The 16642-nt window shown below is 49.6% G+C and overlaps 1 protein-coding gene across 2 annotated transcripts in view; it reads right to left on the bottom strand.

The window, feature by feature from the left end:
• LOC124032171 (reelin-like) overlaps positions 1-16642 on the bottom strand; it is a 338397-nt gene that overhangs the window by 111624 nt on the left and 210131 nt on the right. For both annotated transcript variants that reach the window (XM_046344341.1, XM_046344351.1), the window contains exons 9-11: positions 10961-11066; positions 10028-10268; positions 9492-9643 (exon numbers count right to left, since the gene is read on the bottom strand). In XM_046344341.1, coding sequence (XP_046200297.1) covers positions 9492-9643; positions 10028-10268; positions 10961-11066 — 499 coding nt within the window. The remainder of the gene's footprint in view (positions 1-9491; positions 9644-10027; positions 10269-10960; positions 11067-16642) is intronic.

The raw sequence follows: 16642 nt of genomic DNA, 5'->3' as shown, positions 1-16642 counted from the left end.
GCGCCTCTACAGGTGGTGACATAGAGAGCGAGGGGTTCTCCCTGCTTAGCCAACAAAACATGTCCTCATACACTACCTAACAGGTGTGAGATGTCATAGCATGCAATTACTGCCCATGTTAAGAACATAAACCTGGGGTTCTCCTCTCGTTAACATACTGACATACGCAGAGCATGGGGCTTCCTTAATCACGTCCTCATTTCGATCCTCCATAACTCTCCAAACCCTGCCTCTAATCATCTTCATCTCGCACTCTCTCTGTGCTTCTCTCTCTCTCTTCTCTCTATTTCTTTCTCTCCCTTTCTCTCTCTGTTTCTCTCTCTCTCCATGCTTCTTTCCATCTCTCTCTCTCATCTAGCCACTCAGATTTTTGCCCATTCTTCAAGACTAAACTGCTCCAGCTCCTTCAAGTTGGATGGGTTCCGCTGGTGTACAGCAATCTTTAAGTCACAACACAGATTTTCAATTGGATTGAGGTCTGGGCTTTGACTAGGCCATTCCAAGACATATAAATGTTTCCCCTTAAACCACTCGAGTGTTGCTTTAGTAGTATGCTTAGGGTCATTGTCCTGCTGGAAGGTGAACCTCAGTCCCAGTCTCAAATCTCTGGAAGACTAAAACAGGTTTCCCTAAAGAATTTCCCTGTATTTAGCGCAATCCATCATTCATTCAATTCTGACCAGTTTCCCATTCCCTGCAGATGAAAAACACCCACACAGCATGATGCTGCCACCACCATGATTCACTGTGGGGATAGTGTCTCTGGGTGATGAGAGATGTTGGGGTTGCGCCAGATGTTGTGTTTTCCTTGATGACCAAAAAGCCCAATTCTAGGCTCATCTGACCAGAGTACCTTCTTCCATATGTTTGGGGAGTCTCCCACATGCATTTTGGTGAATACCAAATGTGTTTGCTTAATTTTTTCTTTAAGCAATGGCTTTTTTTCTGGCCACTCTTCCGTAAAACTCAGCTCTGTGGAGTGTACGGCTTAAAGTGGTCCTATGGACAGATTCTCCAATCCCCACTGTGGAGCTTTGCAGCTCCTTCAGGGTTATCTTTGGTCTCTTTTTTGCTTCTCTGATTAATGCCCTCCTTTCCTGGTCTGTGAGCTTTTGGGGGGCCCTCTCTTGGCAGGTTTGGGGGGCCCTCTTTTGGCATTTTTTCTGATATTTTTTTATAATCCAACCCTGATCTGTACTTCTCTACAACTTTGTCCCTGACCTGTTTGGAGAGCTCCTTGGTCTAAATGGTGCAACTTGCTTGGTGGTGCCCCTTTCTTAATGGTGTTGCAGACTCTGGGGCCTTTCAGAACAGGTGTATATATACTGAGATCATGTGACACTTAGATGGCACACAGGTGGACTTTATTTAACTAATTATGAGACCTCTGAAGGTAATTGGTGGCACCAGATCTTATTTAGGGGCTTTATAGAAAAGGGGGTGAATACATACAGTATGCACACCCCACTTATACATTTTTATTTTTAGAATTTTTTGAAAAATGTTTTTTTTTCTTCATTTCACTTTACCAATTTGGACTATTTTGTATATGTCCATTACATGAAATCCAAATAAAAATACATTTAACTTACAGGTTGTAATCCAACAAAATAGGACAAACGCCAAAGGGGGATGAATACTTTTGCAAGGCACTGTAGCATGGGATATAGCTAGGGATACAGCTAAGGATGTTTTTATTTATTTATTTTAATTCACCTTTATTTAACCAGGTAGGCTATTTGAGAACACCTTTCTTTAACCAGGTAGGCTAGTTGAGAACACCTTTATTTAACCAGGTAGGCTAGTTGAGAACACCTTTATTTAACCAGGTAGGCTAGTTGAGAACACCTTTATTTAACCAGGTAGGCTAGTTGAGAACACCTTTATTTAACCAGGTAGGCTAGTTGAGAACACCTTTATTTAACCAGGTAGGCTAGTTGAGAACACCTTTATTTAACCAGGTAGGCTTGTTGAGAACACCTTTATTTAACCAGGTAGGCTAGTTGAGAACAAGTTCTCATTTACAATTGCGACCTGGCCAAGATAAAGCATAGCAGTGTGAACAGACAACAACACAAAGTTACACATGGAGTAAACAATAAACAAGTCAGTAACACAGTAGAAAAAAGAGTATATATACATTGTGTGCAAAAGGCATGAGGAAGTAGGCGAATAATTACAATTTAACACTGGAGTGATAAATGATCAAATGGTCATGTGCAGGTAGAGATACTGGTGTGCAAAAGAGCAGAAAAGTAAATAAATAAAAACAGTATGGGGATGAGGTAGGTAAATTGGGTGGGCTATTTACCGATGGACTATGTACAGCTGCAGCGATCAGTTAGCTGCTCAGATAGCGGATGTTTAAAGTTGGTGAGGGAGATAAAAGTCTCCAACTTCAGCGATTTTTGCAATTCGTTCCAGTCACAGGCAGCAGAGAACTGGAAGGAAAGGCGGCCAAATGAGGTGTTGGCTCAGTGAGATACACCTGCTGGAGCGCGTGCTACGGGTGGGTGTTGCCATCATGACCAGTGAACTGAGATAAGGCAGAGCTTTACCTAGCATGGACTTGTAGATGACCTGGAGCCAGTGGGTCTGGCGACGAATATGTAGCGTGGACCAGCCGACTAGAGCATACAGGTCGCAGTGGTGGGTGGTATAAGGTGCTTTAGTAACAAAACGGATGGCACTGTGATAAACTGCATCCAGTTTGCTGAGTAGAGTATTGGAAGCTATTTTGTAGATGACATCGGCGAAGTCGAGGATCGGTAGGATAGTCAGTTTTACTAGGGTAAGTTTGGCGGCGTGAGTGAAGGGGGCTTTGTTGCGGAATAGAAGGCCGACTCTAGATTTGATTTTAGATTGGAGATGTTTGATATGAGTCTGGAAGGAGAGTTTACAGTTTAGCCAGACACCTAGGTACTTATAGATGTCCACATATTCTAGGTCAGAACCATCCAGGGTGGTGATGCTGGTCAGGCGTGCGGGTGCAGGCAGAGAACGGTTGAAAAGCATGCATTTGGTTTTACTCGCGTTTAAGAGCAGTTGGAGGCCACGGAAGGAATGTTGTATGGCATTGAAGCTCGTTTGGAGGTTAGATAGCACAGTGTCCAAGGAAGGGCCAGAAGTATACAGAATGGTGTCATCTGCGTAGAGGTGGATCAAGGAATCGCCCGCAGCAAGAGCAACATCATTAATATATATAGAGAAAAGAGTCGGCCCGAGAATTGAACCCCGTGGCACCCCTAGAGACTGCCAGAGGACCGGACAACATGCCCTCCGATTAGACACACTGAACTCTGTCTGCAAAGTAGTTGGTGAACCAGGCAAGGCAGTCATTAGAAAAACCGAAGCTACTGAGTCTGCCGATAAGAATATGGTGATTGATAGAGTCGAAAGCCTTGGCAAGGTCGATGAAGACGGCTGCACAGTACTGTCTTTTATCGATGGCGGTTATGATATCATTTAGTACCTTGAGCGTGGCTGAGATGCACCCGTGACCGGTTCTGAAACCAGATTGCACAGCGGAGAAGGTACGGTGGGATTCGAGATGGTCAGTGATCTGTTTGTTAACTTGGCTTTCGAAGACCTTAGATAGGCAGGGCAGGATGGATATAGGTCTGTAGCAGTTTGGGTCAGTTTGGGTCAATGTCGGCGAATAGTTTCAGAAATAGAGTGTCCAGATTGTCAAGACCAGCTGATTTGTACGGGTCCAGGTTTTGCAGCTCTTTCAGAACATCTGCTATCTGGAAAGGAAAAAAGAAAGGAGAAGCTGGGGAGGCTTGGGCGAGCTGGGGGGGGGGGGTGGAGCTGTTGGCTGGTAGGAGTAGCCAAGAGGAAGGCATGACCAGCTGTTGAGAAATGATTGTTGAAGTTATCATGAATTATCATGATTATCATTAATTTATCAGTGGTGACCGTGTTACCTAGCCTCAGTGCAGTGAGCAGCTGGGAGGAGATGCTCTTGTTCTCCATGGACTTTACAGTGTCCCAGAACTTTTTTGAGTTGGAGCTACGGATGCAAATTTCTGCTTGAAAAAGCTGGCCTTTGGTTTCCTGACTGCGTGTATTGGTTCCTGACTTCCCTGAACAGTTGCATATCGCGGGGACTATTTGACGCTACTGCAGTCAGCCACAGGATGTTTTTATGCTGGTCGAGGGCAGTCAGGTCTGGAGTGAACCAAGGGCTATATCTTTTCTTAGTTCTGCATTTTTTGAACGGAGCATGCTTATCTAAAATGGTGAGGAAGTTACATTTAAAGAATGACCAGGCATCCTCAACTGACGGGATGAGGTCAATATCCTTCCAGGATACCCGGGCCAGGTCGATTAGAAAGGCCTGTTTGCAGAAGTGTTTTAGGGAGCGTTTGACAGTGATGAGGGGTGGTCGTTTGACTGCGGAACCGTAGCGGATGCAGGCCAGTTGGTCAGGATAACGTCTATGAGGGTGCCATTGTTTACAGATTTAGGGTTGTTCCTGGTGGGTTCCTTGATGATTTGTGTGAGATTGAGGGCATCTAGCTTAGATTGTAGGACTGCCGGGGTGTTAAGCATATCCCAGTTTAGGTCACCTAACAGAACAAACTCTGAAGCTAGATGGGGGGCGATCAATTCACAAATGGTGTCCAGGGCAGCTCCCTCTCCTCCACCCCCTTCCTGCCTCCCTCCCTGCCCCCCTCTCTCTCTCCCTCTCTCCTCCACTCCCTCCCTCTCTCCCCCTCCCTCTCTCCCTCTCCTCCACCCCCTCCCTGCCTCCCTCTCTTTCTCCCTCTCCTCCACTCCCTTCCTGCCTCCCTCTCTCTCTCCCCCTCTCCTCCACTCTCTCCCTGCCTCCCTCTCTTCCTCCCTCTCTCCCTCTCCTCCACCCCCTGCATGAAACCAAGGCTTTTTCGATCACAGAAGTTAACAAATGAGGGTGCCTGGGGACATGCAGGGCCTGGGTTTACCTCCACATCACCCGAGGAACAGAGGAGGAGTAGTATGAGGGTGCGGCTAAAGGCTATCAAAACTGGTCGCCTGGAGTGTTGGGGACAAAGAATAAAAGGAACAGATTTCTGGGCGTGGTAGAATAGATTCCGGGCATAATGTGCAGACAGGGGTATGGTGGGGTGCGGGTACAGCGGAGCTAAGCCCAGGCACTGGGTGATGATAAGAGAGGTTGTATCTCTGGACATGCTGGTTGTAATGGGTGAGGTCACCGCATGTGTGGGAGGTGGGACAAAGGAGGTATCTGAGGTATGAAGAGTGGAACTAGGGGGTCCATTCTAAACTAAAACAATGATAACTAACCTGAACAACAGTATACAAGGCATATTGACATTTGAGTGAGACATACAGCGAGGCATAAAGTAATCGCAGGTGTTGATTGGGAGAGCTAGCTAAAACAACAGGTCAGACAACAACATTTAATCAGCTAACACAATAACAGCAGGTAAAATGGCAATGACTTGGCAGAGAGGGTCGGTTTAACTACACACAGAGCCTGAGTTCGCGGGCCGACAGATAAAACATAAATAAACAGAATGGAGTACCGTGATTAATGGACAGTCCAGCAGGCATCAGCTATGTAGCCAAGTGATCATAGTGTCCAGGGAGCAGCAGTAGATCGAGCAGCGAAGCCGCCACTACGCTAGCACTCGGGTGACACAGCGTTTAAAGTTAGTAGCCCTCTGACGGAGGCCGGTTGAAGGCACAGAGGATGGAGTATTCGTCAGAAGACCAGTCGTGGTGGTGCTGTCGGGGGCCGTGTCGACAGAGAATCCAAGCCAGATGGCAAAAGTGGTATTGTAGAATTTAGTTTGCTAGCCGGGAGATGCGCCTGGCTCACGGCTAACTGGTGCTAGCTTTGTGGCAGTGGCGTTAGCCACTATAGCCAATCGGTAGCAGCGGTGAACCAGTGCCAAGGTCCAGAGTTTACAGCAAGGATCCGGTGGAGTATTGGGCTCGAGCCGTGTATGAGTGGGGTTCGGGTGAACAGCTGAGTAGGCCAGGAGGTGCGCCTCAGGGATAGCTTCGATACTGGATGCCACGGAGGGTGCAAACTAGCTGTGAGATAGCAAGCTGCAAGCTGTGAGTAAAGATCAGAAGTAGTGGTCCAGGGATTACAGCAGGAATCCGGCGTTGTTGTGGAGAGAGAGTCCGATACTGGTAGACTGGCGAGAATTATCCAGGCTAAAAAACAGGGCTGGTATCTGTGCAGAAGGTAAAAGCAGCTAGCAGTGGCTAACAATGACTAATGAATAGCTTGTAGCTAATTAGCTGGTTAGCTTCTGGAGGTTCTAGAATGTGTTCTAAAGTTTTTTGTTTTTTTAAATAATAGGTGACACGAACAAAACACGTCTTCACTGCTACTCCATCTTGGCTCAGGATACAGCTAGGGATATAGCTAGGGATACAGCTAGGGATACAGCTAGGGATACAGCTAAGGATACAGCTAAGGATACAGCTAAGGATATAGCTAAGGATATAGCTAGGGATATAGCTAAGGATATAGCTAACGATATAGCTAGGGACATAGCTAAGGATATAGCTAACGATATAGCTAGGGATATAGCTAAGGATACAGCTAAGGATACAGCTAGGGATATAGCTAAGGATACAGCTAAGGATACAGCTAAGGATACAGCTAAGGATACAGCTAAGGATATAGCTAAGGATATAGCTAAGGATATAGCTAACGATATAGCTAGGGATATAGCTAAGGATACAGCTAAGGATACAGCTAGGGATATAGCTAAGGATACAGCTAAGGATACAGCTAAGGATACAGCTAAGGATATAGCTAAGGATACAGCTAAGGATATAGCTAAGGATATAGCTAGGGATATAGCTAAGGATATAGCTAACGATATAGCTAGGGACATAGCTAGGGGTACAGCTAATGATATAGGGAAGGATACAGCTAGGGATATAGCTAGGGATATAGCTAGGGATATAGCTAAGGATATAGCTAAGGATATAGCTAAGGATAAAGCTAGGGATATAGCTAAGGATATAACTAAGGATAAAGCTAGGGATATAGCTAAGGATATAGCTAAGGATAAAGCTAGGGATATAGCTAAGGATATAGCTAGGGATAGAGCTAAGGATATACCTAGGGATATAGCTAAGGATTTATCTAAGGATATAGCTAGGGATATAGCTAGGGATATAGCTAGGGATATAGCTAGGGATATAGCTAAGGATATAACTAGGGATATAGCTAGGGATATAGCTAGGGACATAACTAGGGATATAGCTAGGGATATATATAGGGATATAGCTAGGGACATAACTAGGGACATAACTAGGGATATAGCTAGGGATATAGCTAGGGACATAACTAGGGACATAACTAGGGATATAGCTAAGGATACAGCTAGGGACATAACTAGGGACATAACTAGGGACATAACTAGGGATATAGCTAAGGATACAGCTAGAGATATAGCTAGGGACATAACTAGGGATATAGCTAGGGACATAACTAGGGACATAACTAGGGACATAACTAGGGATATAGCTAAGGATACAGCTAGGGACATAACTAGGGACATAACTAGGGACATAACTAGGGACATACCTAGGGATATAGCAAGAGAGAGAAAGGGCGTTGGGGATGATGATGATCAAATAATTCCAAATCAAATGTTATTTGTCACATGTGCCGAATACAACAGGTGTAGTAGACCTCACAGTGAAATGCTGAATACTACAGGTGTAGTAGACCTCACAGTGAAATGCTGAAAACAACAGGTGTAGTAGACCTCACAGTGAAATGCTGAATACTACAGGTGTAGTAGACCTCACAGTGAAATGCTGAATACAACAGGTGTAGTAGACCTCACAGTGAAATGCTGAATACTACAGGTGTAGTAGACCTCACAGTGAAATGCTGAAAACAACAGGTGTAGTAGACCTCACAGTGAAATGCTGAATACTACAGGTGTAGTAGACCTCACAGTGAAATGCTGAATACAACAGGTGTAGTAGACCTCACAGTGAAATGCTGAATACTACAGGTGTAGTAGACCTCACAGTGAAATGCTGAATACAACAGGTGTAATAGACATTACAGTGAAATGCTGAATACTACAGGTGTAGTAGACCTCACAGTGAAATGCTGAATACAACAGGTGTAGTACATTTACATTTACATTTAAGTCATTTAGCAGACGCTCTTATCCAGTAGACCTCACAGTGAAATGCTGAATACAACAGGTGTAGTAGACCTCACAGTGAAATGCCGAATACTACAGGTGTAGTAGACCTCACAGTGAAATGCCGAATACTACAGGTGTAGTAGACCTCACAGTGAAATGCTGAATACAACAGGTGTAGTAGACCTCACAGTGAAATGCTGAATACAACAGGTGTAGTAGACCTCACAGTGAAATGCTGAATACTACAGGTGTAGTAGACCTCACAGTGAAATGCTGAATACAACAGGTGTAGTAGATCTCACAGTGAAATGCTGAATACAACAGGTGTAGTAGACCATGGTTCTGTAGCTCAGTTGGTAGAGCATGGCGCTTGTAACGCCAGGGTAGTGGGTTCGATTCCCGGGACCACCCATACGTAGAATGTATGCACACATGACTGTAAGTCGCTTTGGATAAAAGCGTCTGCTAAATGGCATATTATTATTATTATTATTATTATTATTATTACCTCACAGTGAAATGCTGAATACTACAGGTGTAGTAGACCTCACAGTGAAATGCTGAATACTACAGGTGTAGTAGACCTCACAGTGAAATGCCGAATACTACAGGTGTAGTAGACCTTACATTGAAATGCTGAATACTACAGGTGTAGTAGACCTTACAGTGAAATGCTGAATACAACAGGTGTAGTAGACCTCACAGTGAAATGCTGAATACTACAGGTGTAGTAGACCTCACAGTGAAATGCTGAATACTACAGGTGTAGTAGACCTCACAGTGAAATGCTGAATACTACAGGTGTAGTAGACCTCACAGTGAAATGCCGAATACTACAGGTGTAGTAGACATTACAGTGAAATGCTGAATACAACAGGTGTAATAGACCTCACAGTGAAATGCCGAATACTACAGGTGTAGTAGACCTCACAGTGAAAGGCCAAATACTACAGGTGTAGTAGACATTACAGTGAAATGCTGAATACAACAGGTGTAATAGACCTCACAGTGAAATGCCGAATACTACAGGTGTAGTAGACCTTACAGTGAAAGGCCAAATACTACAGGTGTAGTAGACATTACAGTGAAATGCTGAATACAACAGGTGTAATAGACATTACAGTGACATGCTGAATACAACAGGTGTAATAGACATTACAGTGAGATGCTGAATACAACAGGTGTAATAGACATTACAGTGAGATGCTGAATACTACAGGGGTAGTAGATCTTACAGTGAAATGCTGACTTACGAGCCCCTAACCAACAATGCAGTTTATAAACAATACGGATGAGAATCAGGAATAAAAGTAACAGGTAATTAATGATGGCGACGTCATTATGACTCACTTGGTGGGCGTGCTTTCAAAGTCCTCCTCCCAGTAGCTCCGCCCCTCCTCTCGGTGGAGGTCGATGTCTCGGGTGGAGGCGAAGGAGTGGCCCTCACCCTCCTCGTTGTTGCCATGGAAATACAGGGCGTTGCCCTCTGACTGACAGGCATGCTGGGAAAGAACGAAGTCATGTGTCGGATAGATTGAATTAAAACAGGATACAATTTAACAGGGTTAAACCCTGTTACTGTACAGATGATAACAGTATTTAATATAACACGGTCACAAAGCAGACGTTTTTCTGTGGTAAGAACTCCTGACCCTTGATAAAAAATAATAATATCAAATCAAATTTATTTGTCACATGTACATGGTTAGCAGATGTTAATGCGAGTGTAGCGAAATGCTCGTGCTTCTAGTTCCGACAATGCAGTAAGCTTGATGAGGGTAATGTGATTACCTTGGCAGTAACTCACCTAAAAACCTGGTTTGCAAACTGCCATTAAACCCTGAAGAAGAGGAGGAAGAAGAAGAAGAGGAAGAGGGATACGGTACCTTAACGGTGGCTCCAGGGAAGAAGAGCCAGTTGGCTGTGTCGGGGGGGTCCAGGTTATCCTCCATCAGGGGGGGTCTGTGAGCAGCGTTGACCAGCAGTATGTTGTCCAGGCCCCAGCATGACTCATAGCCCTCGGGCCCCCGGGGGGCCTCCTGGGACCACCGTACACGCACCCCATCCCTCTTGGAGCGCACCGGCAGTGGTAGGAGATGGACTACCGTACTGCTGTTAGTAGGAGCTCTGTGGGGGGGGGGGGGTAAGAGTAAGTGTCTGTTGGTTGCTGGGGAGTTGTTTCTTTGTGTTTTTATACATGTTTTTAGAATATGAAATAAACATGGAGCTGGGAGTTAATAACCAGACATTATCATCAAGTTATGTCTCAATTTGGGAGTTAAGAATGGAGAGGGGGGAGGAGGAGGTGAAGAGAGAGAGGGGGGAGGGGGTATGAAGAGGTGGAGGGGAAGGTGGAGAGAGAGAGATGGATGTCTGTGTGAGGAGGACAGGATGTAGAGAGAAAAGGAGAGAGTGAGAGAGAGGGAAGAAGAGATCAAGAGAGAGAGAAAACAAGAGAAAGAGAGAGAGAGGGAAGAAGAGACCGAGAGAGAAAACAAGAGAAAGAGAGAGAGAGAAGAAGAGACCGAGAGAGAAAACAAGAGAAAGAGAGAGAGAGGGAAGAAGAGACCGAGAGAGAAAACAAGAGAGAGCGAGAGAGAGAGAGAGAGAGAGGGTAGAGAGAGAGGAGAGAGAGAGAGAGAGAAAACAAGAGAAAGAGAGAGAGAGGGTAGAAGAGACCGAGAGAGAAAACAAGAGAGAGCGAGAGAGAGCGAGAGAGAGAGAGAGAGAGAGAGAGGAAGGGGAGACAGATGTCAATGTTCAATAGGTATGGATGGAGGGAGGGAGAGAGAAAGGGATGATGGAAGAGAGAGAGAGACCGGATCTTCTCCAGGGTGATCCAGTCATCTGAGCCGTTATTCTTGTTTAGACTGAAGGACACGATGATGCTGGGGTCGGAGTAACTGAACCGACAGGAGCCTGAACCTAGAGAGAGACACACACACACACACACACATTAACAGAGAGAGAGAGTAGAGGGAGGGAGGGAGGGAGGATAGTTAGCACAGTGATACTTCATGAGTGGACTCTGTGTATTAACACCATCCTGAGCATTAGAGAGGGGTTGCAAAATAACACGTTGGCTGTTTCTGCATCAATTCAATTTCCCCAGACTCATCCTTCCTTTCTCCCCCATGACCAGGCCTTGTTGAAACCCTCCCTCTCTCCCAGCCATGTAGAAATTATTGTCTAAAGAGTGTTACGGTTTAAATTATCTTCTTCGCAGTCGGCTGTCCGGGCAGACATGCGGATAGAGAGAGGAGAAGTGGGGAGAGGAAACGAGAGGAGAAGAGAGGAAAGGAGGGGAGAGGAGAAGAGGGGACAAGAGGGGAGAGAAGAAAAGAGGAGAAGAGGAGAAGAGAGAGGAGAATAGGGGAAGAAGGGAGGAGAAGAGAGGAGAGGAGAGGAGACGAGAAGAGAAGAGGAGGGGAGAGGAGAAGAGGGGAGAAGAGAGGAGACGAGAGGAGAGAGGAGAATAGGGGAGGAAGGGAGGAGAGGAGAAGAGAGGAGAGGAGAAGAGAAGAGAGGAGAAGAGGAGGGGAGAGGAGAAGAGGAGAGAAAAGGGGAGAAGAGAAGAGAGGAGACGAGAGGAGAGAGGAGACGAGAGGAGGAAGGGAGGAGACGAGAGGAGAGAGGAGACGAGAGGAGGAAGGGAGGAGAGGAGAGTGGAGAATAGGGGAGGAAGGGAGGAGACGAGAGGAGAATAGGGGAGGAAGGGAGGAGACGAGAGGAGAATAGGGGAGGAAGGGAGGAGACGAGAGGAGAGAGGAGACGAGAGGAGGAAGGGAGGAGAGGACAGAGGAGAATAGGGGAGGAAGGGAGGAGACGAGAGGAGAATAGGGGAGGAAGGGAGGAGAGGAGAGAGGAGAATAGGGGAGGAAGGGAGGAGAGGAGAGAGGAGACGAGAGGAGAGAGGAGAATAGGGGAGGAAGGGAGGAGAGGAGAGAGGAGAATAGGGGAGGAAGGGAGGAGAGGAGAGAGCGGGACTGCTGATGCATGCTGTGAAGGCCCTACTTTAAAGGGAGAGTGGAGAAGGGAGGGTTGGAGGGATAGAGGTGCTAGAGTGCACCCCTCTTAGCTCATTGGGGAGAGAGGATAGAGGGGGTAAGATGTTAGAGGTCAGAGGTCACTAATGGAGAGAGCGGGCTAACCCCCCACCTCTCCCATTCTCCACAGGGCCTAACCTCCTGCATACACAACACTGTGTGTTCCTTTCATATTTATGAAAAACAAACAGGGACATGCAGACACACTGGTTTATTTCTCTGTGTGTTTGAGATGATTGAGAGGGAGATAAATACATAAAAGAGAATGAGAGAGAGAGAGGGAGAGAGGGAGAGAGGGAGAGAGAGAGAGAGAGAGAGAGAGGTAGAGGTAGAGGTAGAGGTAGAGGTAGAGGTAGAGGTAGAGGTAGAGGTAGAGGTAGAGGTAGAGGGAGAGGTAGAGGGAGAGAGAGAGGTAGAGAGAGAGAGAGAGAGAGAGAGAGAGAGAGAGAGAGAGAGAGAGAGAGAGTAGAGGTAGAGGTAGAGGTAGAGGTAGAGGTAGAGGTAGAGGTAGAGGTAGAGGGAGAGAGAGAGGTAGAGAGAGAGAGAGAGAGAGGTAGAGAGAGAGGTAGAGGTAGAGGTAGAGGTAGAGGTAGAGGGAGAGAGAGAGAGGTAGAGAGAGAGAGGTAGAGGTAGAGGTAGAGGGAGAGAGAGAGAGAGAGAGAGAGAGAGAGAGAGAGAGAGAGAGAGAGAGAGAGAGAGAGAGAAAGAAAGGAAGAAAGAAAGAAAGAAAGAAAGTCGGAGACGGAGTACACTGCAGCCTGATGGACATGAAAAATAAAATACAATGTGTGTAAAAACTATCTGCCACAGGCTGTTGGGTGGCTTTCCAGGTCCTACTAAATCATTCATTGCCATGATAAGAGAGAGAGAGGTAGGCAGGGAGGGAGTGGAGGAGATGGAGAGAGGGAGGCAGGGAGGGGGTGGAGGAGAGGGAGAGAGGGAGGAAGAGAGGGAGGTTGGGAGAGAGTGGAGGAGAGAGGGAGAGAGAGAGGTAGGTAGGGAGGGAGTGGAGGAGATGGAGAGAGGGAGGCAGGGAGGGGGTGGAGGAGAGGGAGAGAGGGAGGAAGAGAGGGAGGCAGGGAGAGAGTGGAGGAGAGAGGGAGAGAGAGAGGTAGGCAGGGAGGGAGTGGAGGAGATGGAGAGAGGGAGGCAGGGAGGGGGTGGAGGAGAGGGAGGCAGGGAGGGAGGCAGGGAGGGAGTGGAGGAGAGGGAGAGAGGGGGTGGGAGGAGGAGGAGAGAGGGAGGAAGAGAGGGAGGCAGGGAGGGAGTGGAGGAGAGGAGAAAGGGAGGCAGGGAGGGAGGGAGGAGAGGGAGAAAGAGAGGGAGGCAGGGAGGGGGTGGAGGAGAGGGAAAGAGGGGGGAGAGAGAGGGAGGGAGGGAGAGAGGGAGAGAGAGAGGGAGTGGAGGAGAGAGGGAGAGAGAGAGGGGGCAGGGAGGGAGGCAGGAAGGGGGTGGAGGAGAGGGAGAGAGAGAGGGAGTATGGTATCCTCAATGAAATGAACAAATATACAGACAACAAATTCCAATTGGCTATACAAAAACTCTTTAACATCATCCTTAGCTCTGGCATCTTCCCTAATATTTGTCACCAAGGACTGATCACCCCAATCCACAAAACAAAGACAAATTTGACCCCAGAGAGGGAGAGAGGGAGGGAGGGAGTGGAGGAGAGGGAGAGAGGGAGTGGAGGAGAGGGAGAAAGGGAGTGGAGGAGAGGGAGAAAGGGAGTGGAGGAGAGGGAGAAAGGGAGTGGAGGAGAGGGAGGGAGGGAGTGGAGGAGAGGGAGAGAGGGAGTGGAGGAGAGGGAGGGAGGGAGTGGAGGAGAGGGAGAGAGGGAGGAGGGGAGAGGGAGGAGGAGAGGAGGGAGGAGAGGGAGGAGAGGGAGAGGGGAGTGGAGGAGGAGAGGGAGAAAGGGAGTGGAGGAGAGGGAGAGAGGGAGAGGAGAGGGAGAGAGGGAGGAGGGAGGGAGGGAGAGGGGAGAGTGGAGTGGAGGAGAGGGAGAGGGAGGGGGAGGAGGAGAGGGAGAGAGGGAGTGGAGGAAAGGGAGAGAGGGAGTGGAGGAGAGGGAGAAAGGGAGGGAGGAGAGGGAGAGGGGAGAGGGGAGGGAGGGAGAGTGGAGGAGAGAGGGGGAGGGAGGAGAGGGAGAGTGGGGAGGGAGGGAGAGGGAGAGAGGGAGGGAGGAGAGGGAGAGAGGGAGGGAGGGAGAGGAGAGGGAGAAAGGGAGTGGAGGAGAGGGAGAGGGGGAGGGAGGGAGAGGGAGAAAGGGAGTGGAGGAGAGGGAGAGTGGGGAGGGAGGAGAGGGGAGAAACGGAGTGGAGGAGAGGGAGAGGGAGTGGAGGAGAGGAGAGAGAGAGAGGGAGAGAGTGAGTGGAGGAGAGGGAGAGAGGAGAGGAGTGGAGGAGGGAGAGAGGGAGTGGAGGGAGGGAGAGAGGGAGTGGAGGAGAGGGGAGAGAGGGGAGTGGAGGAGAGGGAGAAAGGGAGGGAGGAGAGGGAGAGTGGGAGAGGGAGTGGAGGAGAGGAGAGAGAGGGAGAGGTGGAGAGAGGGAGAGAGGGAGTGGAGGAGAGGGAGAGAGGGAGTGGAGGAGAGGGAGAGAGGGAGTGGAAGAGAGGGAGAAAGGGAGTGGAGGAGAGGGAGAGTGAGAGTGGAGGAGAGGAGAGAGAGAGAGGGAGAGAGTGAGTGGAGGAGAGGGAGAGAGAGAGAGGAGAGAGAGAGAGGGAGAGAGGGAGTGGAGGAGAGGGAGAGAGGGAGTGGAGGAGAGGGAGAGAGGGAGTGGAGGAGAGGAGAGAGAGAGAGGGAGAGAGTGAGTGGAGGAGAGGGAGAGAGGGAGAGGAGGAGAGGGAGAGGGAGAGGGAGTGGAGGAGAGGGAGAGAGGGAGGGTGGAGGAGAGAGAGGAGAGAGAGAGTGGAGGAGGGGAGAGGGGAGGGAGAGAGAGTGGAGGAGAAGGAGAAAGGGGAGTGGAGGAGAGGGAGAGGGAGGGAGAGAGAGGAGAGAGAGAGAGGGAGAGAGGAGTGGAGGAGAGGGAGAGAGGGAGGAGGAGGAGAGGGAGAGAGGGAGGGAGGAAGAGAGGGAGAAAGGGAGTGGAGGAGAGGGAGAGTGGGAGGAGGAGAGAGAGAGAGGGAGAGAGTGGAGGGAGGAGAGGGAGAGGAGAGAGAGAGAGAGAGAGAGGGAGAGTGGGAGGGAGGAGGGAGGGAGAGAGGGAGTGGAGGAGAGGGAGAGAGGGAGGGAGGAGAGGGAGAGAGAGAGAGAGGGAGAGAGAGTGAGGGAGGAGAAGGAGAGAGGGAGAGGAGGAGAGGGAGAGAGGGAGGGAGGAGGAGAGGGAGAGAGGGAGTGGAGGAGAGGGAGAGAGGGAGGGAGGAGAGGGAGAGAGGGAGAGGGAGGAGAGGGAGAGGGGGGGAGTGGAGGGAGAGAGGGAGAGGGTGGGGAGGGAGGAGAGGAGAGAGAGAGAGGGAGAGAGGGAGTGGAGGAGAGGGAGAGGGGAGGAGGAGAGGGAGAAAGGGAGTGGAGGAGAGGGAGAGTGGGAGTGGAGGAGAGGAGAGAGAGAGAGGGAGAGAGTGAGTGGAGGAGAGGGAGAGAGGGAGAGGAGGAGAGGAGAGGGAGAGAGGGAGTGGAGGAGAGGGAGAGAGGGAGTGGAGGAGAGGGAGAGAGGGAGTGGATGAGAGGGAGAAAGGGAGTGGAGGAGAGGGAGAGTGGGAGTGGAGGAGAGAGAGAGAGAGAGAGGGAGAGAGTGAGTGGAGGAGAGGGAGAGAGGGAGAGGGTGAGTGGAGGAGAGGGAGAGAGGAGAGAGAGGGAGGGAGGGAGAGGAGAGAGGGAGAGGGGAGAGGGAGGAGGAGTGGAGGAGAGGGAGAGGGAGTGGAGGAGAGGGAGAGAGGGAGGGAGGAGAGGGGAGAGGGAGTGAGAGGAGAGGGAGAAAGGGAGTGGAGGAGAGGGAGAGTGGGAGGAGAGGAGAGAGAGAGAGGGAGAGAGTGAGTGGAGGAGAGGGAGAGAGGAGAGGGGTGAGTGGAGAGAGAGGGAGAGAGGAGGGAGGGAGGGAGGAGGGAGAGAGGGAGGGAGGAGAGGGAGAGAGGGAGTGGAGGAGAGGGAGAGAGGGAGTGGAGGAGAGGGAGAGAGGGAGTGGAGGAGAGGGAGAAAGGGAGTGGAGGAGAGGGAGAGTGGGAGTGGAGGAGAGAGAGAGGGAGAGAGTGAGTAGAGGAGAGGGAGAGAGGGAGAGGGTGAGTGGAGGAGAGGGAGAGAGGGAGAGAGAGTGGGAGGGGAGAGGGAGAGGGAGGGAGAGGGAGTGAGTGGAGGAGAGGGAGAGAGGGAGAGAGGGAGAGAGTGAGTGGAGGTAGGGAGAGAGGGAGAGGGTGAGTGGAGGAGAGGGAGAGAGGGAGAGAGTGAGTGGAGGAGAGGGAGAGAGGGAGAGAGTGAGTGGAGGAGAGGGAGAGAGGGAGAGAGGGAGAGGGTGAGTGGAGGAGAGG

The sequence above is a fragment of the Oncorhynchus gorbuscha genome, linkage group LG01 (assembly GCF_021184085.1).
Source record: "Oncorhynchus gorbuscha isolate QuinsamMale2020 ecotype Even-year linkage group LG01, OgorEven_v1.0, whole genome shotgun sequence".
In the NCBI taxonomy this organism is placed as follows: domain Eukaryota; kingdom Metazoa; phylum Chordata; class Actinopteri; order Salmoniformes; family Salmonidae; genus Oncorhynchus; species Oncorhynchus gorbuscha.
This window is presented reverse-complemented; position numbering and strand designations above follow the sequence as displayed.